Source organism: Vidua chalybeata, chromosome 3, assembly GCF_026979565.1.
Source record: "Vidua chalybeata isolate OUT-0048 chromosome 3, bVidCha1 merged haplotype, whole genome shotgun sequence".
Lineage (NCBI taxonomy): Eukaryota > Metazoa > Chordata > Aves > Passeriformes > Viduidae > Vidua > Vidua chalybeata.
In genome coordinates this window covers 61646440-61673597 of record NC_071532.1, presented here as the reverse complement: position 1 = coordinate 61673597, position 27158 = coordinate 61646440, and the positions used below count along the sequence as shown (strand labels likewise).

The 27158-nt window shown below is 38.7% G+C and overlaps 1 protein-coding gene across 2 annotated transcripts in view; it reads left to right on the top strand.

The window, feature by feature from the left end:
* The window catches only part of RNF217 (ring finger protein 217), a 55642-nt gene extending 29196 nt beyond the window's left edge, over positions 1 to 26446 (top strand). The window contains exons 2-6 of one of the 2 annotated variants that reach the window (XM_053938538.1): positions 3242 to 3475; positions 10132 to 10296; positions 17420 to 17621; positions 23971 to 24042; positions 26143 to 26446. In XM_053938538.1, the coding sequence (XP_053794513.1) occupies positions 3242 to 3475; positions 10132 to 10296; positions 17420 to 17621; positions 23971 to 24042; positions 26143 to 26216 (747 nt within the window). In that variant the 3' untranslated portion in view covers positions 26217 to 26446. Of the gene's footprint in view, positions 1 to 3241; positions 3476 to 10131; positions 10297 to 17419; positions 17622 to 23970; positions 24043 to 25616; positions 25716 to 26142 lie in introns of those variants that run through there. The other variant, XM_053938539.1, reaches the window with a different exon arrangement.
* Positions 26447 to 27158: the final 712 nt, after the last annotated feature.

The following is a 27158-nucleotide window of genomic DNA, read 5'->3' as shown; positions in this document are numbered from 1 at the left end:
TGGCAGGAGGTGGTACATACTGTTCTCCTGATAATTTAAATGTTACCTTTCTGTAGGATGAAAGGAGCTGGAGCCTGCTTTCTCCTTCTGAACTGTAAGCAGAGTATCCCCTCCTGAGATGCTTTACAGAAGTGAAGCACAACTGAGTATAAGAGCTAGATGCTGCCTGACATTTAACACTGCTGCAGCTCAGCTGCTCTTAGACATATGAGTCCTTCCTCATGCTGTGAAAGTACACCATGCTGTTCTGTATACTGAGGGTTCTAAAGTTCTTAATACACAGTGGTTTTCTTAAAACTTGGGGGGTTGGCATTGTGAGAAGCTGATATTGAAGGGATAAGGCTCTGCAAAACAAGAAGAAAATGAAGGAAAATAATAAAACTAGTTATTTATACCAGTGTCATAAGAGATTTTTTTTATTTTGTTTTTCCTTTCTCATTCTGTAGCACGTCCTGAGTCCATGGCAGCAGGTAGCCTGACAGGCTATCTCTAAAGCTATACTTCCATCAATTGCTGATGTTAGTGCACAAAGATGGACTGTTTTGGTAGGACAAGGCTCCTTTGAAATTACTACTAATAAGCAAGCCAACTCTGTTCACTTCAGTCCCGTTCAAAACACAGGAAAAGGCTCAGTCTTTGCCAAACGTGAAAAGCTGAAACTATTACAGAGGTTAAAAATTACTTATTTCAAGTGGGTGTAAAACATATTTTCAAAATATACACTGAAACCACACCTGACTCTTACCACATATATTAATCATATTCTGTATGGGCATGAAGTACAGAAAACGTTTAGCTTTGTATTCCTTGGTTTTGTAACTGCAGGTTTGTTCTAACTAGCATTTAATATATAAGCAATGCCTTAGTACTGTCAGATACAATGCATCTTCTCATTATGCAGTGCTACTCCACTGTAGCTTAGTTTACTCCTGGCAAAAAGTAGGCTCTTCTAATACCTCCCTAATGATTAATTTTTATTTTTGATGATGTAGTAGACATAGGTAGGATTAATTTGACTCTTCGATTCTAAAGTATACCTATACTTGTCTAAACAAAAGCTGATGCTAATCCTAATGCAATAGCTTTTTGTGTTTCTGTAGCAAATTGTTCTCTTTAGTTCAGCATGCTTGTGTTCTGTAATGCTGTACTGATTGTCGTCTGCTTTTTAAGTACAGCTCCTTGATGCACTGGGTGATTCTTCTGAGAACAGGCCAGTGGTCTGTATGCTTGGTTTCAGTTTTACATCCTGCTGCAGGTGAATCAGTGTCCTACAGGTATAAAATGCGGGCATTCCCCAGTATGTAGTATGTGAGGTTTGGGGGATTTTCAGGTTGGTTTTTTTTTTTAATATCTTTGAATACATACTCCTCTTGTACTCGTCTGTGTAAAAGCCAAACTGAGCCTGGTATTGTTTGCATGTGGCAGAGCTCTGCTCACCTTTTAGAGCTGGAAATGAAACATGGGAAATTTCCCTCCTAAGAATGGGTGTATTACTGGAGAGCTGCCTCTCCTCCGTACTGCAGACAGATTTGCCTCCATCCTGACCTGCCTGTGCCATGAGCCAAGGCTGCTCAGGGCACTAAGGCTTGCTGAGCTGTTCTTCAACTTGCTCTGGGCTGAGACTTGCTGCCACCATCCTGCATTTCTATCTCTAACATGTATCCCTGCATTTCTATCTCTAACATGTATCTAATCTCTTTGATCTCCTGAGTTTTAGCTGTGTTGCTGAGAGAACAGAGGTGGTGCAGTAGGATTTCTTTTTTTTTTAAATCAGTGTGAACCTTAGGTTTGATACCATGTTATGACTCTTCTAATCCTCTGGTTCCTGACCGAATTATCATTCAGTAGAGTTCATGTGGCTCAATTGCTGAAGCAACAATGACAGGGTTCTGTTGTGTTACTTTTTAGGGTTTTGCCCTCCTTTTTTAGCTTAAATACTTCATTAGAGTCCTTGTGTCTTCTGGTACCACTGTGCAGTGACAAGATCTGCATCCAAATGAGGTGTTTCTGTCTTATTTAGTGTATTGTTCGACAGGTTTCTCTAATTGAGGAATGTTAAAGAATAAGCAGTGTGGGGAAATCAAACTTGCCAACCTTCAAATAGTAATTCCTGGAAAGAGATGCTGGTTGCACCTTTGTCTCTTCATGGAGGTACTCAATAAGGAAGGAGTTGAGTTGGTGGTCAGCTGCACTTGTGCAGTCAAAACTCACTCATTCAAGATCACTTGCGGCAGATGCAAACATGCTCTAGCTGGGTCATTGCAGACTCTCAAGACCCAGCAGCATTTATTAACTTGGGCTCACTGCCAAGCAAATGCAGCTGTGGTGCTCCCAGACCAAGTAGGATCTGCTGTTTTGGCATGGAATCCAAGCAGTTAAAGTCTGCCAAGCGTGAAGGGTGCAGATCTGGGTCCAGTGCAGTTCTTGGATGCAGGAGCTCTAGAAACATGTTGTGGATATCTGAACATATGGATCAGCTTGGGACCATCAGGACTCACTGGATCAGCAACAGTTTCTGCCCTGTTAACCTCAAGCTTGTTTGTTTGTCTGGTTTTTATTAAGGTTTTTTAATGTTGTTTTTGGGGTGGGTGTTTTTTAAAACTTTAAACTCATGAGTTCTGGGGAAATGTATTGGCTTGATCAGCCCCAAGCTCAGCTAAAACTTTCTGCATGTGCAGTATGGTATGTAAGGAGCTTCTTGAAAGCAGACTGCAGAGGCACTGAGAGTACTGAACAGGAACCAGCTCAGGGTTCTGGAGTCAGAGCTGCTGATCCTAAATTGACTTTTAATTTCTCTGTGTTGTGATTCTCAGGTCGTTTTGCAGTGAAACAGTATGCAAATGTTTCTCTTGTCTGCTTTCTCACAGCTTTTGTGAGCCTTGACTGTGGTGCACTAACCATTACACCCCAAGTATGGGGTGGACGTCGGTTAGTTAGGATTTGTGTTTGGTTTTGTGGTGTATGTAGCCATGGTACATACACTGACAGAATATGTTTAATAATTGCACTTGTCAGGATAATTATCTTTTCTGTTTGGATTTGAAAATGCTCTCTGGAAAAATTGCAGTGTGCTTGGTGTAACTCCACCAAACACAAATTAAATAATTTGAAGACGGTATGCTGGGTGGTCTCTGAATTGTTACAGTACTTGAAGTTAATTTTCCTCACAAAATTCACCAATGCTTGCTTAACTTTCCCAGGCAAAAGGTCATACAGCTCTTTTTTTTTTTTTCATATGTAGGTGCAGCTGGGACAAGTGGATATAAAATGCCCCATCACAGAGTGCAGCGAACACCTGGATGAAACAACTGTCCTCTATAACCTGCCCCATGACGACATCATCAAGTATAAATACTTCCTGGAACTCAGCCGCATTGACTCCAGCACCAAGCCATGCCCTCAGTGCAAGCACTTTACAACCTTCCGGAGGAGAGGCCACATTCCTACCCCTGCCAAATTGGAGAACAAATACAAAGTGAGCATGCTTGCCGGGGCTGTGGGTTAGATGGCACTGCAAAAGTAGGACAGCATTTGGTGAGGATTAAATGAACTTTTTTGTTTCACTGGAGCTGTGTGCAAGCTGTAATTAGGAATATGAACCTGTAGTACATCACTGATTAAGTACTTAAATGACTTACAACAGTTCAAGTAGCTGAACTCTTCAGCTGCTGTATTTTTTTTTGGTAGGTGGCATAATTTTGTCCTGACATACATTTTAATTTAAGGAGTGTTTTCTTCCTGGCATGTAAACAATATGGTCACAGTGAGAAGAGGCTGGGAATGGGGAGTTACCACTATAACCGCTAATTTTAGACACACAACTTGTAAGTTTTCCCTGAAACTCTGGCTGAGTGAATTCTGGGCATCTATGATGTTAGCTTCTTCCTTAGTAGTAGAGCTGTTGTCTGTCCTGCTTGTTGATTCTGATTTCTCCACTCCCTTACCAGAGGTTATACATTACTGTAGTCTCATCATTCACGATGCAGAATTTGGAGAAATAGAGGGGTGGGGGGGAAGCCATTTCTGCAGCATTTCTTTTCATAGAAGAGTTGCTTATACTGTGATTTCAATCAAAGATAAAAAGCAAGGATTTGGAATAATCTTTGAGCTGCTGGAAGTCCATCTAAATTCCAGAAGACAGCAGTGGTCTGCAGCACCATGTCCTGTGATAGTTTTCCATCCAGTTATTAGATTTGTTGTGGTTAATTTCATGACTGAGCTGGCCTTTCCTGGACAAACCAGTTCTTCTCAGTAGGAGTTTAGATGACTGTTTAGATAACCCTAATTACACAGCGTAAGATTCAGCCCAGTATGAAGATTAAAAGGTGGAAGGCTGTGTATTCATTGGAGTTGAAAGGTTGGTAAAGCTAATTCTAAGTTATGAGCTATTTGTGCATATCTGTGTAGGGCATGAATTACATGCCACACTCTGTTGGACTCAGTGTTTTCAAATTTTTGTCATCTTACATTGAGGTGAAAAAAAATCTGAAACTGCAAGTAAAATTCCTTCTGCCCAAAGCTATTCTCCTTCACCCATCTGCTTCATCATCAACACACATCAGATGTAACCCAGGGTAGATCAGAGCTTGTGATGCTTTGGCAGCCTCCTGTCTTAAGGTGTCAGAGGCTGTTAGTGTCCCACAAGTGTGGGTCATTGGTGGTGCAGCTGTTGTATCACAGGCCTGCCAGGTCTGAGAACATTCCTCAGGGCACAGCCAGTGCTCTTTTATGAGTTAAAATGCTGCAGTTAAAATGTTCCCAACTGCCCTACAAACCACAATGGGAAAGAATGGGAGACTGTGTGATGCATAGTGCAAGCAAGGAGCAGTTCACTGGTCATGTGGTGGTTCAGTGTGAGTACCTGTGATCTGCAGAGCTTAAATCTCCTGGCAACAGAGAGCAAAATGTATCCTTTGAGCAGAGCCCCCTTGTTGTGTGCAAGAATGTCTAGTTGATACTAGTCAGAAATATAATTGGGAAAATGGTGGCAAGCACTATGGATGATTGTGGTCCACAGGGCTTCAGCATACTCCTTGAACCTCAACTATTTTCTAATGTAGGTACAGTTTTAGTGATTTAAGAATTAGCACAAGGAGAAATTTTGTTGCAGGGAGAAGGTTTAAAACGATGACTGTATGTGCATCCTGCAGAACCCCGACCTAAACCCAAAGTCCGGGATGCAACACCTGTATATGACATGGAGTATATGTGGGTAATTTACATACACATGGACCAATGTGGACCAATATTACCTGTTTTCTTATCTTCTCATGTGATTTCATGTACACATTGTGTCTTGTATTTTAGGCTGTTTGGAGGCGAAGATGCATTTTCTTTTGTGTTTAGCATAGGAGACATCTGACTGGAGGCTTTTGAGGCTGCCCTTTTCATATGCCAGTAATCCAAACAGCAGTTGCACCAGATGAATTCTGCACCAGCACTGCAAGTGTTGGCTTCAGGAAAACTGAGTTGTGTGGGGAACACGTATGCACAAGCCTATTGGTAGGATCACAGCACAGCCAGTACACTCACTCTTCTGTACACTGCAAGGGGAAAGCACTCTAAAATTGAAGCTTATTTGAACTGATGCTTTAAAAATGCTAATGCCATTTCTAGAATTTTATGCAGTATTTAAAATTTTAAGTAACATGGAAATTTAAAGAGGCAGCAAAGTTATAAATTAGTTTTTTTTATTATGCCTGATTTGTGTCAGCTAAGCTGATCTAGGTCCAGCAGTTCAATTGGCTGAGATTGAAGTCTTGGTGTACTAAGCCTAGAAAGTTAACATGTATGTTGAGGAAGAAGGAGGGGAAGAAAAGGAGAATTTGCTTATCCAAACCTTTCTTCTACCATTAGTGCCACTTAGGGCCACACAGAACAGCAAGAACTATTTAATTTTCTGTATTTTCTATATATTTTTATCACAAATGGATCCAGCATTAACTCTGAAAATTTCCTTGCCCCCTCTCATATATCCTGAATTGAGAGTGTAATGTGGTTGCAGACAAGACCCTAACAAACCTTTGCTCAGAGCTGTTATATAAAAGAGCAGTGGAAATGGGCAAAAATTGAAAAATTGCTGGTTGAGTTCCTGTGCATGGAACAGGTAAAGGTTTCACAAGAGTGAGTAAGAAGACTTGTTTTGTGAAGAAGCTCTGGCTTTTGCCTTTTAAAGTTAGTTTTTTGGCCTGTTACTTGCCATGGAAAGGCAATACTCTTCTCTGTGAGATTCATAATGAAATTTTCTTGTTCACTTTTGTCAAGAGATACACGCTACATAAAAGGAGGACTTGAGCTTGGGTTTGCAAATGTAAATGTTTTTTCAATGCAGTTGTTATAATTACTAAAGAGTTTCTGAAAGTTGTTCTAGAACTAGCAGGAATTTGTACCAGCAGAGATGCTTTGATCTGTTAGCTCCCCACTTTTGGATCAGATTTTAACTTTAAGTTACAGATGTCTTCATGGCTATACATGGCTTCAGTCTACCTTGAGCCTCAGCTGCTGCTGATATGGTGATTTTGCTGTGCTCTCCCTCCTTCTCTCAGCAGCTCATTCCTGCCAGCCTGCTTTTGTTTATGTTGATGTTTTGGTGTCACACTGGGAGCTGGATCAAAGATCAGCCCTAATGGGGTACAAATTTGTTTGGTTTGTTGTTGCTTATTTTCAGCTTTTTCAAGAGAGGGGATGGGTTGATGATGAGGGGAAGGAATATGTTTTGGCTGGAGCCCATAGTTATTTTCAAATAAAGTGACAGTGTCTGCAGCTAGAGACTGTAATTCATGTAATCAGTTAATTGCATAATTAATTTGGCCATTCTGTTATATAACTACTGTTCCATCAAGCACTATAAAATCCCACTAAGCTCTTTGTACCTTCAGGTTATACAAATATTTTTATGAGCAGTCAGTTTTGCTATCATCAGGTCACAATTGAGTAGTGTTTTGTGTTGAAATTATCTATCAGTTTTGAAAAGTCTTTTCCTGTGAGGTGAGGAAACTGATAAAGTAGCTTGCAGTAAAGAGGCTTGCTAAGAAAATGGAAAATGTTAGCCTCAAAGGTCAGTGTTTCAGAAAGCTGAGAACCAAAAGAGTTGGAACACAGAATTGTGTAATATTTTCTATTTCAAGGGAGGCTGATCCCCAGGTGGCATGGAAGTTTGTGTATATGTCCATTATCTCAATTTTAATCAACAGAAATAGAAATCATAAAATAAGTGGGAAAATGTTTGTGTGAGAAAAAACGTATTTGAAAAAACACAAGGTTAATGTTTTGTTTTGCAGATATAATTGGTCTTTGCTGGACTATAATATATTTTATTGATTTACAATCATATGTCGATAGCATTTCTGTGTCCTTGCTATGGTGATTTCATGCATAACTACTGAAGCATGAATCAAGTAACAGTTGACTTTCATTTCTGAAAAGCAGAGAAAAAGTGGAATAAGAATGTGAAAGACTGCTTTAATTGCCCTGTTCTCTTTGTTTCTTAAAGGGCATCACATTGCATCCAAGTTTAAATGGTTTTAGGGGTTTGTTTTGCAGCTACTAGTTCCAAGAAAAATAAGCTTCATAAGTACTTAAAGCACACAGTTTTCTTTGCTTGCTTCAGTTATGCTCAGGAAGCATTGAACCCACAGAGAAGTGAAATGGCCTATTCAAAATATAAAAACTATTTACAAGTTCAGTTTTGAGGGAAGTGCTGTCAGGGTGACAGGTGGAAGAGGAAACTGGTAATGATGAAACACAGAGTTCTCACTAGTTCAGTTAGGGCCATTTGTGGTAAGAAATGTTATTTTGAGTTCCTGTGGTTACAGCCTCATCCTGTATTTCAGTACTTTCTGATTAATGCATTTGGAAACAGCTGATGTCAGTGTGTGTGTTTAAGTTTAAATACATATCCTGGTGGCTGCTGCATTGCTTTCACTTATGTACATGCTATAATAGAAAGATAGAGTATGCAAATAGTTTGTCAGATATTCATAAAAAACAAACCAAACAAAAAAACAACCCACTGAACTTGTGTTTTAAATTATGTTGCCTTTTTTTAAGGAAGAAGCTTTAACTTCCTGACCTGTTGATTTGGGTTTATACTTGTTAACAACTGTGTTCTGTCTCAAATATCTGAATACTGCAACTGATAAAAGTTTTCAGGTTGTAGAACATTGACTTGTGGCTACAAGCTCCATCTTTGCCTGAGGCATAACAAATACTGAGCCCTTCAATATAATGTTTGCTATAATCTGTCTTCCCAGCAGTAGGACAGTGACTTGCGTTGTTGAAAGACATAAATTCAATGCAGGGAGGGAATGGGGGAGAAAAAGGGAAAAAGATACGGAGATATGGGTTAGGATAGGTTAGATGACTGTCTTGTGCATATTGGTTTTTAATGTATTGTGTAAACATTCTTCAGTGCTCTGTGTTAGTTTGGTTAGTAGAAATATATATATATCATTCTTTAGGCTCCTCATATCAGGACATTTCCTTTTTGTTAAACTGTTTTATTAGGAGAATTCATCTGGGAAGCAGAGATAAAAGTTAGTATATTTTCGTTGATCCAGTATTTTGGCCACTGGCTCATTAGATTTTGAGAAAGGGCACTATTTTGTGTTGCTTTTGTTTAATATGGCCTTGGACAAGTTTTCAGGTAAAAACTAACAATGTTTGTAATCCACATGTTTCGGTCCTAATGTGTTGTTTCTCTTTAAACGAGATGTAGTGATTGCATGTGTAAATAATTTTGGCTAGCCTCAGCAAAATACGTAAGGGAGATCAGAGAACCTACTTTGGACTCTTAATTGTAGTCAAGGAAACATAACACCAGTCGTCATGACTCAACAGGAGGGCACAGCACCTGGTGGGAGTGAGAACTTGAGAAATATGTTTTGGGGACTTAACATGTGACTACACTCTAGGATGTAGTTTCCTGAGAAGCACCCCCATACCATGCATGGTCAGCACAGACGTTTCTGTGGTTTGGTGGTTTGATTTGGTGTTTTTGTGGTTTTGGTTATATCTGGTCTGGACGCAGATATAACCAAAAATGCTTGGTTTGACTGGTTGAATTCCTCAGACCCATCCATCAGCTGGGTACAAAGCCAGGGCAGTGCCAGACATGGACTGCAGCTGGAGATGGTGGACAGGGCTCAGCAGTCTCTTGAGCAGCTGAGATGTTTTGCTGCTGAACACAGCAGAAGTGAACATATTGAAGGAGCCTCGATGTGCCTGAGTTTAAGGTGTCTTCTAGTTCTTGCTGTCCTTAGTTATGATCCAGGTTGGAGGCCTGTCTTTCATCAGATAAGCAGCTGCAATGTGCCTCTGTTTATTACTCCTGCCAACACAGCAGCTGCTTTAGCTTTTCGTAAAATAAATAAGCAGGCTGTGGAAGAAGATGTGATGATGAGGTACCTGTTTGACACAATTATTTAAAACTGAGGGAGTGGAAAGAATAGATCCTTTCTCAATTTGAGTATGGTTTGTGAGTTTTGCCATTAGGTGTGGTCTGTAGCAAGTGGGCTGTTTGGCACGGGCTCAGCTTGCCTTGACGCAATCAAGAGCAAAAGGAGATGCCTGACTTCCCTTTGGTAGTTGTGGCTCTTGGATGAGAGCCTTGCTCTCATGGTCCTTTTCCCAGGACCATTTCTAATATAAGCATCGTAACCTGTGCTGAGGTCTGTAGCGCCCCTTCAGAAAACCAAGTACTTTCTGTAATAGCCTTGGCAGTGCAGTTTATTGCTAGAGAAAGACAGATCCACTGCACTGAAAACTGTCATCTAATTTTCAGGTGTTCTCACAAATGTCTTGGAGGCAATTGAATAAGCTTTCTGGACTCTGCCTTTTGTCAGTTGACCCACACAATCACTTTGGGAAGTAGTGCATGTGATTAAGCCAAGCTACTTGTGCTTCATTTGATGGAGGACTTTCCCAGCTTTAGCAATTACTTCTGTATTTTTTCTTTTTTAAAAAGGAAAAGAACAAGCTAGCTTCCACAACTTCTTGTGTTTTTAAAACAGAGCCTCCAAAAGGTCTTTGCTGGGCAGCTGTTCTCATAATTGAAAGGCAGTGGTTTTAAAACAGGCCTTCTAGTTATCAGCACCCAGCTTGCAAACGTATGGTGTTTTCTCATTCATACAGATCCAGTGTCCATCTTGCCAATTTGTCTGGTGTTTCAAGTGCCACTCTCCCTGGCATGAAGGCGTTAACTGCAAAGAATACAAGAAGGGAGACAAGCTGTTACGTCACTGGGCCAACGAAATCGAACACGGGCAGAGGAATGCCCAGAAGTGTCCAAAATGCAAGGTGAGCTGCTCTCCCTTGGCTTGCAGGTAGTGGCTTCAAACTGTTCAAATATACATTTAAATTAAATACTTGTAGCTTCTGCTCAGCGTTGGAAGTGAAATTCACATTTGCTGTGCAGTTTCTTGTTAATGACCCATTGAGAAAAACAGGTCAGATTTTTTTGCTGGTTCCTACACTGATTCTGCAGAGTATCTGTATGTAAAGAAACATTATGGAAATTATTAAGGGGGGACTTTGATGAATCATAGAAATGTTTGGGTTAATTAATTACAAAATAAATTAATCCTAAAATAAAGCTTTAAAGAAATGGAAAGCTTTAGGGAAATTCAGTGCCTTTTGTCAGGTTTTCCAGAGAGTTTGAGTGTATTCAGTGTCTGAGTAAGGCTGGAAATACTCTGTCAACAAGTTAACTAAGGGAAACTAAGACTTGGCAAAACTAAGTTTTGTAGGATTGAATGTTACTACTTCATAAGCTGTACCTTGAGGTGGGACTTCACAGGCCACATCTCGAGTGCTGTGGCCAGTTCTGGGCCCTTCACTTCAAGAAGGACATTGGAGGTGCTGGAGTGAATCCAGAGAAGGGCAACAGAGCTGGTGAGGGGTCTGGAGCACAAGTCCTGTGAGGAGTGGCTGAGGTCCCCCCTGAGCCTCCTTTTTAACCTGGAGAAAAGGAAGCTCAGGGGGCACCTATTCATTCTCTACAACAGCCTGAAAGGGGGATGTAGGCAGGTGGGGGTTGGCCTCTTCTCCCAGGCAGCCAGTGGCAGGACAAGAGGACATAGCATCAAACTGCAGGGGAGGTTCAGACTGGACATCAGGAGGAATTTCCTTGCAGAATGGGTTGTTAAACACTGGAATGGGCTGCCAAGGAGGTGATGGAGTCACCGGCCCTGGAGATGTTCAAGAAATGACTGGATGTGACAGCCATGGTCAGGTGACAAGGTGGTGATCGAAGGTTGGAGGTGATGATCTCAGAGGTCTTTTCCAACATAGATCCTTCTCTGAAGTCTTTCTCGTTAGTTTTCAACACTGAAATGCAGTTCCACACCCTAAAAATGCCATCTATCCCTTCGGAGATGAGAAGTATTTCCAACTACTCAGACGAGATGCAACAGCCCTGCACATCCCTGCCCCAACTGCCCTTAATGAAGGCCACTCTTAAATTTGTTCACAAATTTTTTCACAGCTACCAACAGAGTAGTAAGTCAAAGCTAGACTGTTTCATAGACAATTAATACTGAATGGGAAGATTTACTTATAAACATACAAAGTATGTGTAACACTTGGAGCTTTGCACTGTGCAAATAAGAAAATGTTCATCAGTTCACTAAGTATCATATTTTGGTCTTTGAGAAGGAAATGCCTGTGATGCCATAGCTTAAAATTGAAAGATTTCAAAACAGAGCAAAATTGTAAAGCTCCGAAATCAGCAGCTGGTTGTTTAACCTTCGTCCTGCACACGTGTGACCTTTTAACAGAGTTTTTGCAGCTTGCTTTTTGGTAAGAGTTGATAGATTTGAGTCAGTTCCAAAAATATTCACTTTCTGGGAAGCCTTAAAGTAAAATACTTACTTCTTCCCACTCTGAAAGGAACAATTTGTTTTGATTTGTTTGATTTGTCAGATTTTATGACAGTGGGAATGATGTAACTTAAATAAATTGTCCAAAAGATTAAGAAAGTGGACCGAACAAAAAAATACACGAATGTGTAAGAAGGCTGATAGCTGGAAAGAGAAAGGAACTAAAACAGCTAAGTCTAACATTCAGCATGAATAAGTTAAATTTTAAAATGCCATGTTTAAATATTCAACTCTTTTCACCATCTTCAAAAGAAGAGGCTGGACACTTGAAACTTACATGGCTTGTTACTAATTCTGAAGCATGAGGTTGTATGAGTTTGACTACTAATTTAAAAAATACATGAGGTTTCTTTTCTTAATCAAAGGAAAATAAAACCTCCTACATGGTGGGAGGCAGTATGGAAACTAACATGAAACTAGCACAGAAAAAGAACCTCTGTTAAGACCTTCCTGGTAATGTGGCACTGTAAGTGAATATTGAAGAGGGCATTCAATCTTGTATTAAACTGTGTTTTTACCCCAACTCGTGATACTTTTTTCTTCAGAAGAAAAGTTCTTCCTGCCTACAATGTCCAAAATGTTTCTCTCAACATACTGTTTATTTTTAAATCAAATCTATAACTTGCAAGTAATCAAAAGTATCCCTTAGCTGGCAGTTAGTTCAAAAAATACATCTTTGGGTAGTTAAGAAAATACATCTTAAGCAGTATTCTTCATCAAATCTTCAGCAGGTGTCTGGGCATGTAGGGATAAGCATTCTGACAGTTAACAATTTGAACTCAGGGGGATTAGATATAATACTTCTCTGCCTTTCTCTCCCATCCATCCCCCCCTCCCTCCAAAACCTGTATATAAAATAACATTGAATCAGATGAGAAACCTATTTCCAAATAAAATAAAGAGTGACAAAAAAAAATTTCTTACACACTATTTGATTTATCCATGTTCTAGGTCCACAGAAGCAATGTTTCTGATTAAAACATACTTTATTTTTAACATCTTTCATATTTTGGTTGAAAATTTGCAGCAGCCAAAATTGGCAAACAGATTGAGGAAAGTCAATATTAAATTGTGTCTAAAGATATTAGTATTTTATCTCTACACTAAAACTGAAACGAATAGAAATTAAAAGTAGAAACTTAAGTAGAGGTAGTTTCTTTGCTGAAGTAATATGTAATATTACTGGTAACTTCCCAAGTGTGATACTGATTACAGTGTAAACTGTGACCATATTGTGCAGATAGCTTCTGGAGATAATTATTTATACCTACAGATACATACACACACTGACGCTTTTTAGCTGTACCATGGAGAAATCAAATGCATTATCTTCTCTGGGCATGCAGGTGACAAAATCAAAACACACTTGGGGGTATGTGTATAGAGAGGCAAATATGAGTATTTTGTTGTTTTGGATAAGTAATTTGAAAGAACATAATCCTATGTAATGTCAATATAGCAGGGACTGTTAGCTTAAACTTGATTACTTTTTTCCTCTAGTAGGATACAGTCTTTAGCACATCTAATAGGAATCACTTATATTTACTTGGTCTCTCCAAGATGTGTTTACATAAGATAATCAAAATGCTACACACAGTCCAAATGTTTAATTGTAGATTCATGTTATGACTGTGTGTCGGTATGGAAATGTTGAAAAAATGCTACTTTTTTAACTGTATCCTTAATTTATTTTGACTTTTTTTTTCTTAATGCAGCCTTTTCCAAATTAACTATACACTATTTTGAGAGTCAGTATAGACCATTTTTCTCAACAAGACTTGTCCAAAAAGTGCTGGTCTTGTTCTAGAGTAAGTTGGCTAGTAAGTGCAAATTTACTACATTATTTGATGTCATTTGCCAAAATTTATAACATTATTTGTCTCTCCCCAGTACTGTTTTAAGGGGTTATTTTTTTACAATTTCTTGGTATGTTTGCAACAAAATGCTTTTGTTTACACAAGTGTTTTTACAGTACAGCAAACCAAGGAAACACTCCATGTTGGTGTTATCTTACCACAGATTTCAAAAGCAGCGCTATCAGAGGAAGCACCACATAGCAGCTCTAGCTGAGAAGGCTTTGAACAGCAGCGGAAATTTAAGAACACGCATGTCAATGCAAATAAAGGAGCGTGTACTTCTTATCTGTTCTGATTCATATAAGCATTATCAAATAATTCAGGGCATAGTTTTTAGAAGCACTCTGCAAATTAATTCTCATCCTCTGGAGGGAGGAGAGTCCTTATTTGTATACAAAGTGGTAAAGCTGTGCAGATTTTTTTCAGAGGTGGAGGAGACATGGCCACTCATCCTCAGAACTCTTGGCAGTGATTTCCCTAGAAGATTTCTATGAGAGGGCATGTAACAGGGAGAGGGGGTAAAAGGAGGGTCTGAAATAGCCACTGTGCTACTTCAGTTGTCCTGCTTAAGACTCCGAACTGGATGTGTTTGCCCTTGGTGTGTAGTTTTCACCCCTGTTGTTCTGGAAGCTATTCTTGGGTTTCTGAATGGCTATCCTTCCCCTGTAAGGTGAGTATACATCTTTGGTTCTGAGCAGGCCGTGGGTGCAGAATGAAGCCTGTAGCTTTGACTGAATGCATGGAGGCAGAAACTGGGCTTGCAGTGGCCATGCTGCAGAGGAGCCTGCAGTCACACAGCTCTGGGCCCCGCACGGCCGCAGCTTCCCACAGCCAGCGGCATTCCTGGCCCCACACATTCCCCCGGCTGCCTCTTGTGTGCCATGGTGCTATCAGTGGGGCAGGAACACTCGTGATATTCGAGCTATCAGTGATCGTTTTCTCAACCTATAGATTTGTAATCCATCTCTGTCAGTGGATTATCTGGAGGGCACGGAGGCATGCCCGTGTGAACCAGAGATGAAGCTGATCCGGTGAGATGTCATGTCTTAGGCTTGAAAGCAGCCTGACCAAATGATACAAAGTTCACCTGGCATTGTCAGTCTGCAAAGCATGTGATAGGGAGTTCAAGCCCTTTTACTTTGTTTTTTCTAATCAAGTCTTTACTCACTTGAAAAAAGGAAAATTTTTGTAATAAAAAGATCTAGGCGAGTACAGCTGGTTGTTCCAGATTTGCAACATTTGAAGACAGTTATATGTGCAGATGAGGATTGACTAAAATGTTTTCATGGCTTGCTTTTTGAAGAAGCAAATATGAAGTGCATGTAGTTGCAGTATTTGTCTGTAAGGTAATAAATCCTTATCAACTTCTTTCATGTTTCAAGAGGACAGTATATCTGGAGAATTCGGGGCAGGAACAGGTAGATGGACAAATGATTCAGAGTAATGCATGAGTAACTGGAGCTGGGAGGCTTCTAGGAAAGCATGGGTAGAAGGATGGCAGGCAGTTTCTAAGAGGTGGATATTTCTGATATGAATGGTAGAACATAAAAGGCTATTGCTAGCATCTCCTTGAAGTTCTTACTACCAATAAAAATTAACTTATTTTTGGAATGTGAAGTAATTTTGGTTTGAATCTAGGATTTTTATAGGTTCCATGATTCTACAGAATTACAATTAGAATGAATGATAACTTTATTGGGTTGGTAAATTAGAGAAGAGAGAGGAGAATTCAACAGTCTTGATTAAAAAAAAAACAAAGCAACTAGTTAATTCTCATAAGTCACAAAATCTAGTTCCCTCATTTACATTTTTAAGATAGAATCAGCAGAAGAGGGAAATTACCCTTTAAATTACAAAAGTATCTATAGTTGCTGTCTGACTTGGTCTCCTGAAAAATTAATTTGAATTAAATTTTAATTTGTCAAAATACTCTAAGTCGCTCCAGAACTGGAGTCAACATCTTTGTTCACTGAGAAGTAAGAATTCTATCTGACAATGTAATGTCCTTTCTAGAAAAAAAAAAAGTGTATATCTTCTTAAGTTGATATAATATTGGGTAGAGTTCTCTTTCTGCTTTGCCTGCTGTCAGTGCTTGACTGTGAAAGTTTTGAAGTCAAGTGGCTTGTAAAGCTCATCAGCAATGGTGTTTTTTCAGATGCTTCTAGAAAACAGGACACCTGTAATACAGCAGAATTCCTTGGGGTAAAGGGGTATGTTTGCTCAGTCAGACAAATTTTAAAGTCTACTAGACTACTTGCCCACTAGAAAGCTTTTTTTTTAGTAGCCCAGTTCTCTCTTTTGTGAATATTTTCCCCTCTTTTGTATAAAAGCAGCGTTTGAAAGTATAGAAAAGCAAATCCCGAGATCACTACAGTGGCACAGGGATGCTGGCAGGTGTATCTGGAACTAGTGTTACCCTTGTAACTTTTACCACAAGTGTTGCAGGTGGAAGGCATCACTTTGTTACGTGGATAAAGCGCCAGTGTCTGTAGATGTTTGGGCGAGCAAGGTAAGCCCAGATCACCCCTGACCAACACCAAAGAACAAATGCATTTGACCCTCTCAAGAATGTCAGATACCACAGGAGTCATGAGCTTCTCTGGAGTTCGCTGAGCTTTTAGTGCCTCTGATTCTTGCAGGGCCACTGAGTGGTCATGCCATGTCTTTGCCTGTACTTCCCTACAAAATAAATACATGTAGGTAAGTATAGAAGGTTTAAGGAGGCATTGATTTATATGTTGCAAGTTTCAACAGGTGAAATACAAATTGGATGTAATGGAAAAAAGTATTCCCAGGGAGGATGGTGAAGCGTGGTATAGAATGCTCAGAGGCTGCGACATACCCGTGCTTGGAAATTTTTTAAGTCTAATGAGATGAGATCTGGAGCAATGTGATCTGTCTGGAGTTATCCCAGCTTGGAGTTAGGGGTTAAAATAGATGACCCCTGAGCATCACTTTCAACCTCAATTATTAGGCTATCTACAATTCCACTATGGAACATGGTCTTGGAATGCTGGATGGGGAACTATTTGTGCAGGCAGTCAGTAGAAAGATGGCTATAGAACTAGGGCAGCCCTGTTTCATGCTGTGCTGTGGATATCATGAAAGCTCGGTGTAAGTTTTTATTCCACATATAGTTTGTGGATTTTTTTTTTTTTTTAAGAAGGAGAAAGCATCCATACTTCTCGAATCATGTACTGTAACAGCAGTGTCTTTCTGGTGTTTATTACAAAATGCCAAATCAATTTGTGATGGAAAAGGGAGTAGAGCCACAGGTGGCCTAAGAGGGAAACCCATCTGGGGACGGGTCAAACAGAGTTCATAACTATATTCACTGTGTTGCTTTTATTTTTAATAAAGTTTTGTGCTAACGTATCCACTTCAGCAATAAAACCAAAATTTCAGTAAGGGCAAGAATTCTCATCTGATATGAAGAGCATTCAAACAAAAAAGGAGGATTATGTAGGAAATGGTAATCTGGAAACAATGGAACTCACATTTAATGCTCTGAAACATGCTTCAGAAAACCATTAAGCCAGCTGCAGTATTAATGCAAGTACTGACTTTGCAGGGCGTTGCTTGCAGCTTCTTTTCATCTGGCATATGAACTGCCCTGGGTAGCACCCGCTTTCCTGTGCTTAGGAAGGGGGGAAAAATAACATTTCTTCTTTCCTTTTGCTCATACAGATCCACATCCAGAGAACCGAAGGGTGTGACCACATGACCTGTTCACAGTGTAACACTAATTTCTGTTACCGTTGTGGGGAGAGATACCGCCAGCTCCGCTTCTTTGGAGACCACACGTCAAACCTCAGTATCTTTGGATGCAAATACCGCTACCTCCCCGAGAGACCACATTTAAGGAGATTAGTGCGAGGCTCTGTCTGTGGTGAGTGGATTAATGCTCCTTGTAAAGAGCTGCACAATGAAGATGGGGGAATAGGGCAATTACAGTTAAATTAAAACTAGTGGTTTAAAGGATTGGCTGGGCAGGTTGTTTTTCAGTTATTCAAAAGATGACTTATTAAGTATATTTAAATATATGCCATTTGGCCTCCCTTTTTAGATGGACTGTTTAAGATCAAGTATTGTGTCCTCTTCTGATAGCTTGTTTCCTAATTATTTTTTATAATACATAAGCAAACTGTAAGAGTGCTGTCAATACGCATGTCACTGGCTGTGTTCATTATTCTCAGGGTATATTGGAGAAATGGGTCAGAGGAGAAACCTTACTTAAATTAACCTTGCTGTAAGTCTGTTTGAATAAAGTGCTCTTTGGATTTGAACCTGATCTGAGTAGAAAAACTCCAGGTTTTCCCATATAAATAGGAGGATACTATTTTAACTATTAGCTTTAGTTCAGATAAAATCAGCTTGAAACAAAATAAAACTTATATACATTAATTTTGCTCACAAAAGTATGATGCTGAAAATGTATTTTTATTAAACCAAAAGGCACTCATAATTTGCTTTTGAGCCAGATAGATATCTGTCTCAACCTACAGAAGCACAAGATAATAAAGTAGATTCTTACATTTTGTGATGTCTTTCATATATGTGAAGTTCAGTCACTGTAGTGAGTTTACAGCATGTAAGGCGACCTATAATGTTACAAGAAATGGATGTATTAACTGTCAAAAAACAGGTACCTGTCAAGGAAAAAAGAACTTTCCATACTTTGAATTAAGGCATAAAAATTGGAGATTACTTGTAGTTCACCTAGCATGAGGAAATGCTTTGAGCTTGATTGTAGAGGTAAAGGCAAGAGACAGAACATGTGGGAAAAAGTAAACCTGAGTGAAAGCATTACTTCTGAGCCAGAAATGTTCCAGTAAGAAAACTAGATGGTTTCTAGAGTAACATAAGAATTGACAAGCAAACTCGTAGACCTGGTAATGAAAATGCCAATCTTGCTGCTCTGCATTGTGGGGGATTTGCAAACCTGGAATGCTTGTTTTAAAAAAGTGGCAATATGTCATCCAAGCCCATTAGTTTGACCTTAGGAGCTCGCAAGTCTTTCGTAACAAACTTCGAGAGAAGTGATTTAAAGATACAGAGATAACTAGAAAGGAGATAAAAGTTGAAGATGATTGGAGGTGCCTACTCTGAACATTTTGTAGAGATGAATTGCAACGCACCAGAAGATCTAGTCTAGATGAAAGACAGTGCTGGCATTAGGGCACATGAATATAAACATTTATTAAAAATTTAGGCTTAAACTTCAAGAAGTATTTCAAAGCACTTAGATTTCAGAAGAGCTTTCAGTAATAGCCACAATGGCAAACAATGTAAGCTTTTTTAAAGTAGATCTTGTTATATTTGGTGTAATTAGTATTTGCTGTAGCAAGAGATTGTACTCAGAGCCATTACCAAGTCAGTGCTGCTCACATGCAGAATCATGGGTAACCTTATTAGAATCATAGAATAGTTTGGGCTGAGAGGGACCTTTAAAGGTCCCCTGCAATGAGCAGGGACATCTTCAACTAAATCAGGTTGCTAAAAGCCCTATTCAGCCTGGTCTTGGATATTAAAACTCCATGATAAATGTGTATGCTCATATTTACAGGATCACACAGAAATAAGGTATAAGGTATTTTTATTTTCAATTCCTATTTGCAAGTGTACTTGTGGTTTGCATTAATTAATAAACCAAGAAAGATTAGCAAAGTTCAAAGCCCCAGATTACATTTCTTATAGGGTTTTCTGTTAAAAATTTCTCTCCAAAACTCCCTCTGTCATATGACGTGATTTCTCACAAGAATGGTCATCATCTGAATAGAGACAACAGTACCTGAATCTATCAGCACATGTAGTAAGTGCCCACATTTTTACAATAGCTTGTTAACACTCAAGTTGACAAGAATTCAGAAAATTCTTCATCCATACTTATGACCTTAAATCGCTGTCATTTCTACAGCTCTAGATTTGAATATTGATTCTGATACACTTTATGAATAATTACCAAAATACTCCAGGGACCTAACAGAACTCATACATGAAAATAAAAAACTAAAATCTTCAGAAATTTGCATCAGATTTGAATTTGGGAATTGTGCTCACAACTCTTCTTCCATTGCAGTAGATTTTGGCTGTGACTTGCATGTGTGAGCCAGTCTAGGTTTTTGTACTCTTTTCCAAACAAGTGTACATGTGGATTTTCACATTGGCTTTTAAAAATGCGTTATATTGCTGTAAGATTGTACCCCCTGACCTTTTTCCTGACCTTTTGAAGAAGATATAATCCTAAACTGTGATACAGTTTGTTTGTGGATTATGCCATTTTCAATGCTGGAAATTTGCTAGGATCATCTATCTTTGTAAAACAGAATTCAACAGAATTGATCTGTGGCTGTTAATTGGGCTTGTCTAAAGGTCTGCCTAATGAGACGGTCTCTAGCAGTGGTCAGTTAGAAATAAGATCTCACTCCCTGTTTGTTTCCAGTAATCATTGCTTTAGATAATTTCTTAGTTAAGGTTTGTATCTGAACCTTTGCTTTATAACCCTCAGTGGATGGATCCTTCACTAGTTTTAACAGTACTTAAATTTAAATTTTCCACAACATTTCTGGTAGAGGCTCTAGGATTTCACTATGTGTCATGTGGAGGATGTCCTGGATTTTTTTTTTATTGATTCCTTATAATTTCATTGGCTACTTTTGTAATCCTGGAACTGAATAAATAATAATAATAGCTTGCTGGCCTTTTTATATTGTTCTCTTATGGACCGTCCATCAGATTCTACTTTGTCATGATACTTGATTTACTTTTTTGTTTTGTTTGTGTTTTATGTGCTGAGCTGAAGCTTACTAGTCTTAATCACTTAAGATCAAATTTAAAACCCAGAAATGTTGAATTCCAGTTAAGGATCACACCCAGGCTCAGGGAGGTCCCAGTAGCTAGAATTGAAAATACAAATATGTAAATACTTTATCAGGCAAAAGAGAGTATTATCATCAGTAGGTATTACTGCAGAAGCCTGGGTTTTGGTTCTGTTCTGAAAGTCAGCAGAAGAAGACATGGTAGCAGAGATGCCATTAAAAGCATAGACTCTACATTTTAGTAACATGTACTGAGAAACAGAGGTTGGATTTCCTGTAGAAAAGTGCCTCTGCTAGTTAGCTAAGTAGTGGAAACTAAAGGAATGTTATCTTGGCTATGTGGGACACTGGTGAGGAGTTGTTAGATAGGTGGGGGTTTTGTATGACTTTTTACTTTATTGCTACAGAGCAGAAATACTTTAATACATGTGGATTTTTAGCCATGTGGAGTGAAGGTTTTTTGGGTTGTTTCTAAAATCTGGCCATGTGGAGTGTGCCGAAAGATCACTGAACGGCAGGCTGGCATGCTGTCATGATTTCTGTTGAGGAGGAAGTGCATACAGTCACAAACTGCTCTGCAGTAAAAAATAAGGGAAAAGTATCTGTGGCAGCAAAACTTTAAACATACTTCATAAACCAGCTGTTATGTAAAGGTGATAGTAATCATGGGGAGAAGAAAATCTGAGAGCAAAAGTGATCTCTGACATTTCTTTTCCTACTTTAGCCAGCATGGTTTTTAGAGAAACTGTTCTGTGACCAGTACAGTGGATATATTACCCTAAAACCTGTAACTAAACCCAAAGTTACGCAAAGGAAAAGTATTCCCTCATGTTCCCTGAAATACTTTGTTATTTTGCAGAAGAATGTGGTTCTCTGTATCACAAATAAGGCAACCCCTCTGAGACACCTGCAAATACAGTTGTTGTATTACCACAAATATCTGCATCTTCATGCTGGGCCACCCAGTAGAGAAAATGTTTACTATTAATTTGAGTGCAATTGTAAAAAGGTTCTGTTTTAATTGCTTTTTTTAAGTTACCCTTAAAAGCTAACTTGGGACAACAGCAAACTGGCTGTCATAACCTACTGCTGACATGACCACATGTGCTAATGACTTAAGATTTTATTCAGCTCTGAAACAGGCATTACATTTGCTCTCTGTGCTCTCAGTCTCAGAGCTAACAGATGTAGGACAGTTTAGTGCCTGCAGTAAACAGCCTTAGTTTCAGTGACATTTCTTGGTGTGTCATGATTCCCTCTATGATAAAGAGCCTCATAACCTTTTGCACTATGACAAACAATGTTTATCAAACTGGAATTAGATATAAAGTAGTTTTCAATTCTGATATGTAAAACCAAACATTTTGTAATTGTTTCATAGAATGCAGATAAAAACCATTGGGGCAAATAGTAGATACCCGCTGCTTTGCCAGTGATTGCTGCTGTTTTTACTCTTCCTGATGGCAACATTTGCAAGCGTTGTTCACCTTGTGTTGTTTGCTAATTTTAGTTTACAAAGGCAGAGAAATATTGAGGATTTGAATGTGACAGATATTTAAGTAGAAAAAGTGTTTGTTTTGAAATTCGGTCTTTAGAAATGCTAACCAAAAGAAGATAGGGTCTCACAATGATGAAGTGATTTTATTCTATGAGATAAATTATAAAAGATAACTACACAGTACTTATAACTTCATATTCACAGGCAGAAGGAAAGACACTACTCATGCTTTATTTCAGCTCTGAGTTTGTCAAATGTAAGTGAACAAGTTCTTGAATTAGCTCAGGAACTGTTCTTTGTGTCTGAAAAGAAGTTATTCCAATTGAAGGCTAGCTTAGCCATTCCCATAGACTCTGTTTCTGCATACTAAGTCACCAGCTCAGTGATTTGTTTTTAATAATTTTGGTACCAAACATCATAATTTTCTATCATTCTAATTACATGGCTGTTAATGAAGTAAGGAGTTCATACCTTAAGCCTCTAATCTTTTACAGGCTTTACTTGAAATTATTGAAGACTCTGGTAATGTTTTAAAATGCTTTTAATTTCTTATTTTTCGGACCTTTCTTGAGGTTTTCCATCACTTTACATTCATTCTTCTGTCTACATTTGAATAATGTATTTGACAAGTTCGGTGTGTATAGAACACAGCTCAGTGGAGTCCCAAGAAGGTATTCCATTAGGATGCCTAGCAACTAGAGTAATAAAAATATTTGCCAATTTTTTTTTTCTTCTAGGAATTAATGTTTCCCACCCACTGCACTCCCATGAAATTAAAAAGCTATCAAAACAGAGCAAGAAAAGGACCAGTTCATTTAACTGCTGTAAATATTTCCAAAATATCTCATTTTTCCTTCAGACTGCTCAAATTAGTGTCTCAGGTTATGGAAGGGTTTACATCATTATTGAATGTAGTAATCCATTTACTGAAATCTGATGAGTGACTTGAGGGAGGGAAGAGAGAGGTAACAAACTAAATTTTTCTCCCATTCTAGAAGTGACCTTTCAAACACATATCCAACTTAGAGAATTGCAGAATTTCAAGTCCCTGCTCAGACTCCTGGTGTATCAGTAAAAATGCCTGCCCTCCTGCATTTTCAGACAACTCAGTTAAGGGATGTCTTTGACCCAACTGCTCAGCAAACAGAACCAGGGAGATTCTTGAATTGAAAGCATGCAGTTCAAGGAAGATAGCTTGGGTTCTGGTTCAGTTTCAAATTCACTTTTTCATCAAGACCCCTGCCTTCACTATGTGAACTTCTACAAATCATGAACTCATCAGAAAGTAAAGAATATGAACATGCTTTATTTGTTTGTGGTCTTACACTCTAGCAAGTATGCTGCTTCACTGCCCTACTCATGTAAGAGCCACAAAATATCCTTATAAATGTAGATCCAAAATAGACTTGCCTGTGGTTTGACTTAGACCTAAATCACAGCTGTACATGAGCACTTCACTGTAACCTTTTAAAGTGAGCAGATATGTATTTAAAGGTGATGGTCTCATCACCTTGAGCTAACCTAAACTTTCCAAGATGCTAGTTTGCTTGGCATCTCTCCAGGCTGGTTGCTGTGCAGTAGGATTCCGGAGAAGCCAAATTATAGTAGCTTTATAGCTATCATGTTCCTGTCGATGCTTGAGGGATTTCAGAATGGAAACAGAAATAAATGCAAGCTGTTAATGTATGAAATAAGCTGTGCTCAGAGAGTTGTTGTGGGTGAAGAGGGCAGAGAGAAATGTGTATAGGGAGCTGACTGCGTCGTGATATGAAATTACAGATAGGAATCCTATTTTTAAAGGTAAAAAATATTATTTTTAAAATAATAGATTAAAATATTTTCTGATATTGAAATATTTATGAATTGTTGGAAAGGAAAAAATAAAACCCTCTTTGAACTATTTAATGAATTTTGCATTTCAGCTGGAAAACTACTCATTACGCCCCTAATATTGGTTCTGGGACTGGCACTGGGAGCCGTAGCTGTTGTAATAGGTAAGAGTTACATATGTGAATGAAACTAATCCTGATTATGCAGTGATTTTCTCTATATGACATCTCAAAGACATGGAGACAAAGTACAGATTTCACAGATGCTGTTTTAGTATTAAGCACATTACTTTTTTCTAAAAAAATAGGATTTTTTTAAATTTATGCTTACTAGCTTTATTTTTGTTCCCATTTATTTAATTTTCCAAATAAATGTCTTTAGCTGCTGTAGATAAACTAGCAAAAAGTCCAGAGTAATTTAAACATAATCCTGAGGGCTGACTGACTTGGACCTAGCTTTATAATCACCCCATTGAATCACAATTTTATAATCTTGGTCATGTGTATGACGAGATTTTTAGGGAACTAAGGCTTAGTCCCAAGAACTCAGCTTGAAGATGCAATAGCAACAAAGCAGCAAATTGGGATGAGTCAGTCTCAAAACATGATCCAGTGTGAAGGCTGCCAAATTGTATTCCGTAACAAAAACTGGTACTCTGAACTCACTTGATTCACTCTGTTAATGTGGTTGTATTAACGTGGACAGATATTTTAGCAAAGCTGCTCTTTGCCTGGCTTAACTGAGTTTTCCCACAGAAAGGAGATTAGCTGTGACAACAAGGTATAATTTTGCTCATGTGAGTGCATATCCACTCTTTATGTTGGCAGCAATATGTCATTGAGGGATCATGCTGCTTCACAGCTTTTCATCAAACTGCTTATTCCGTTGAGAACTTGCAGTGCATGCCCAGCCCTGAGGTATATTGGGATGTGGCTCCTTTACTTTGATATAATAAAGCCAAAATACATCAGGAGAGCTATATTAATAAGGTTGGAAGTAACCAATCAACCTATAACCAAAATACTGTTACAGCTTTTCTAGACTACATCTGGCCAGATAAGGAATATTGCTGTAATTTCTGTATTTAGACCAGCTATCTTTTCTGAAGAGAGGGAGTGGTGCTTATCTTAAATATTTATTATATTCAACAGCATTTTTATGCCAAAATTTGAAACAATAAAGGCTTCTTAGTGCCAGTAAATCTTATTTTGATCTGCAATCTGGTATAATCTATGGTGGGGGGAAAAAAACACACTTTTTTATATAGGAAAAAGTCAAGAGGGCTTTGCAGTAATATAGTAACATCATTTGCAATAATAATCAGAATGCCATTGAAGTCTCATCCTAGGCTTGGCTGGATAAGATACGATCAAGGCCAGCAGTATGAGCAGTTCCAAAAACATTGATTATTTATAGAAAAGTTTTGGTTTTGAGGTAATTAGAGCAATATTTGCTGCCAACCACTACTAGAGTAATTTCAGTTACATAGCTGAAAACCATACTGCACTATTTACAAGGCTATTAAGCAAAGCAACAACCCTGTGATTATAGTAGTCTTTTGTTCTATGTTGTTACTGTAGTGGCGTTTGAAAAGAAAATCTTCAGCCATTTCAGTCAGCTGGTGGCAAGAGAAAGGAGGAGGATGCTTCTCATTTGGGTTTCAAAGAGGACAGACTATTTGACAAACTTTTTTTCACCTGAATGATTGTGATGTATTTATTTATTTTTGTTTTTACAGCTTTCTCTCAAAAGACCTAAGAATAAATAGTTCCCTGTCCAGGCAAGGATAAACACTTGATATTATTAAAGATAAACATTTGGTATTACTTCATAGTAGATAAGGATGCTTGTAAAAATAAATAAAAAGTAAAACTATTACGTGCTGTCTCTGTTGCATGTGAATCTGATTGGAAACTAGCTTAGTTACATCAGCTTTGAGTTTAGATCTAAGAATTTCCAGAGTGCTTTGAATAGTTTTATGTTTGTACCATATACCAAACAGCATGATTCAGAAATTAATTTGTCAGAGGTGAGTGTAGGGTTAGCGGGAATTTTTTGTAATGGAAAAACGAAGTGTAGCTTAACTCATTATCAAAGACACTGGTTGTTGTAAGCTAGTATTTTTTTTCTTCTTATCCAAATGCCTGGTCTCAATTCTTCTGAGACATGAAAAGCTCCATCTGATTACATATATCTAAAGAACATAACACATGCACAAAGGATTGCATTTAATTGTGTTTTTTCATGTTTCCTTCTTTTGGCAGGTTTATTTGTGTTTCCTATCTATTGCCTTTGTAAAAAGCAGAGGAAAAGGTCACGGACAGGTATGCCCTGGTGAGGACGGACATTACTCACCTGAACTGAGCTGGTCCTGCAAGGGCTATCCATGTTTTGTGCAACAGAGCAATACAGTGCTGGTTACAGCATCAAAGCCACCGCCCTGGAAGAAGGATGGGGGCTCTCCTGCCATCTTCCCTCAGCTGAAAACACTACTGCAGACCAGAAAGCCTCTTTGCTCTGGTGCACTCTCAACAAGATGGGCCCCCTGGCTGCTGCTTTTTAAATGTTTTTGGTTGTGGTTTTTTTTTTTTTTTTTTTTAGTTATTACTTTGCGGGGGGGTTTTTTGAGTCTAAGTTTCTGAACCAGACAATCCAAGTCTGTATTGTAGCCACAACTCTACTACCGATTTGGCCTGCGAAGAAAGCGTTTAACTGTTAACATGTGCTTGTTTAACTTCAGTGTCGGCCTTTAAGGTGGAAATGCTTAGAAGTGTTTGGACTCTTACTGTATACTGAGCATACTACTTTTGGTATTAAAAACTACTTCTGTAAATAACTTCCATCACACAGCATTCTGTTCAGCATACCAAAACCCCATCACATGCCAGAGCACGACAGCTGGTTATCTTCTGAGTCCTCCTGCTAGTGGAGTGCACATTGCCACCGCCAAACTGCAGTGCCTCAGAGGGAAATACCCTTAGTACTGAAGCGCCGTGATACTTAAGAATATGGTGATTGGTTTCACTTCAGTAATTTATTTATGACAGTCTATTAATATTAATGGCAGAGGGTGTGACAAGATTTCTTATAACAGGACTTCATTTTTAAATTCTCACAGTACAGAAAAAAATTGAAGGGTTTAGATAACAAGATGTGTCAGTAGCCTAATCTGTCCCAAGATATCCCTGAAATGTGTCTTCAGGGAAGCTGGAAACCTGCTTTTTTTTTCTGACTTGGAATATGATAACACATGCTACACACTACCTGTGTGTGGATTGAC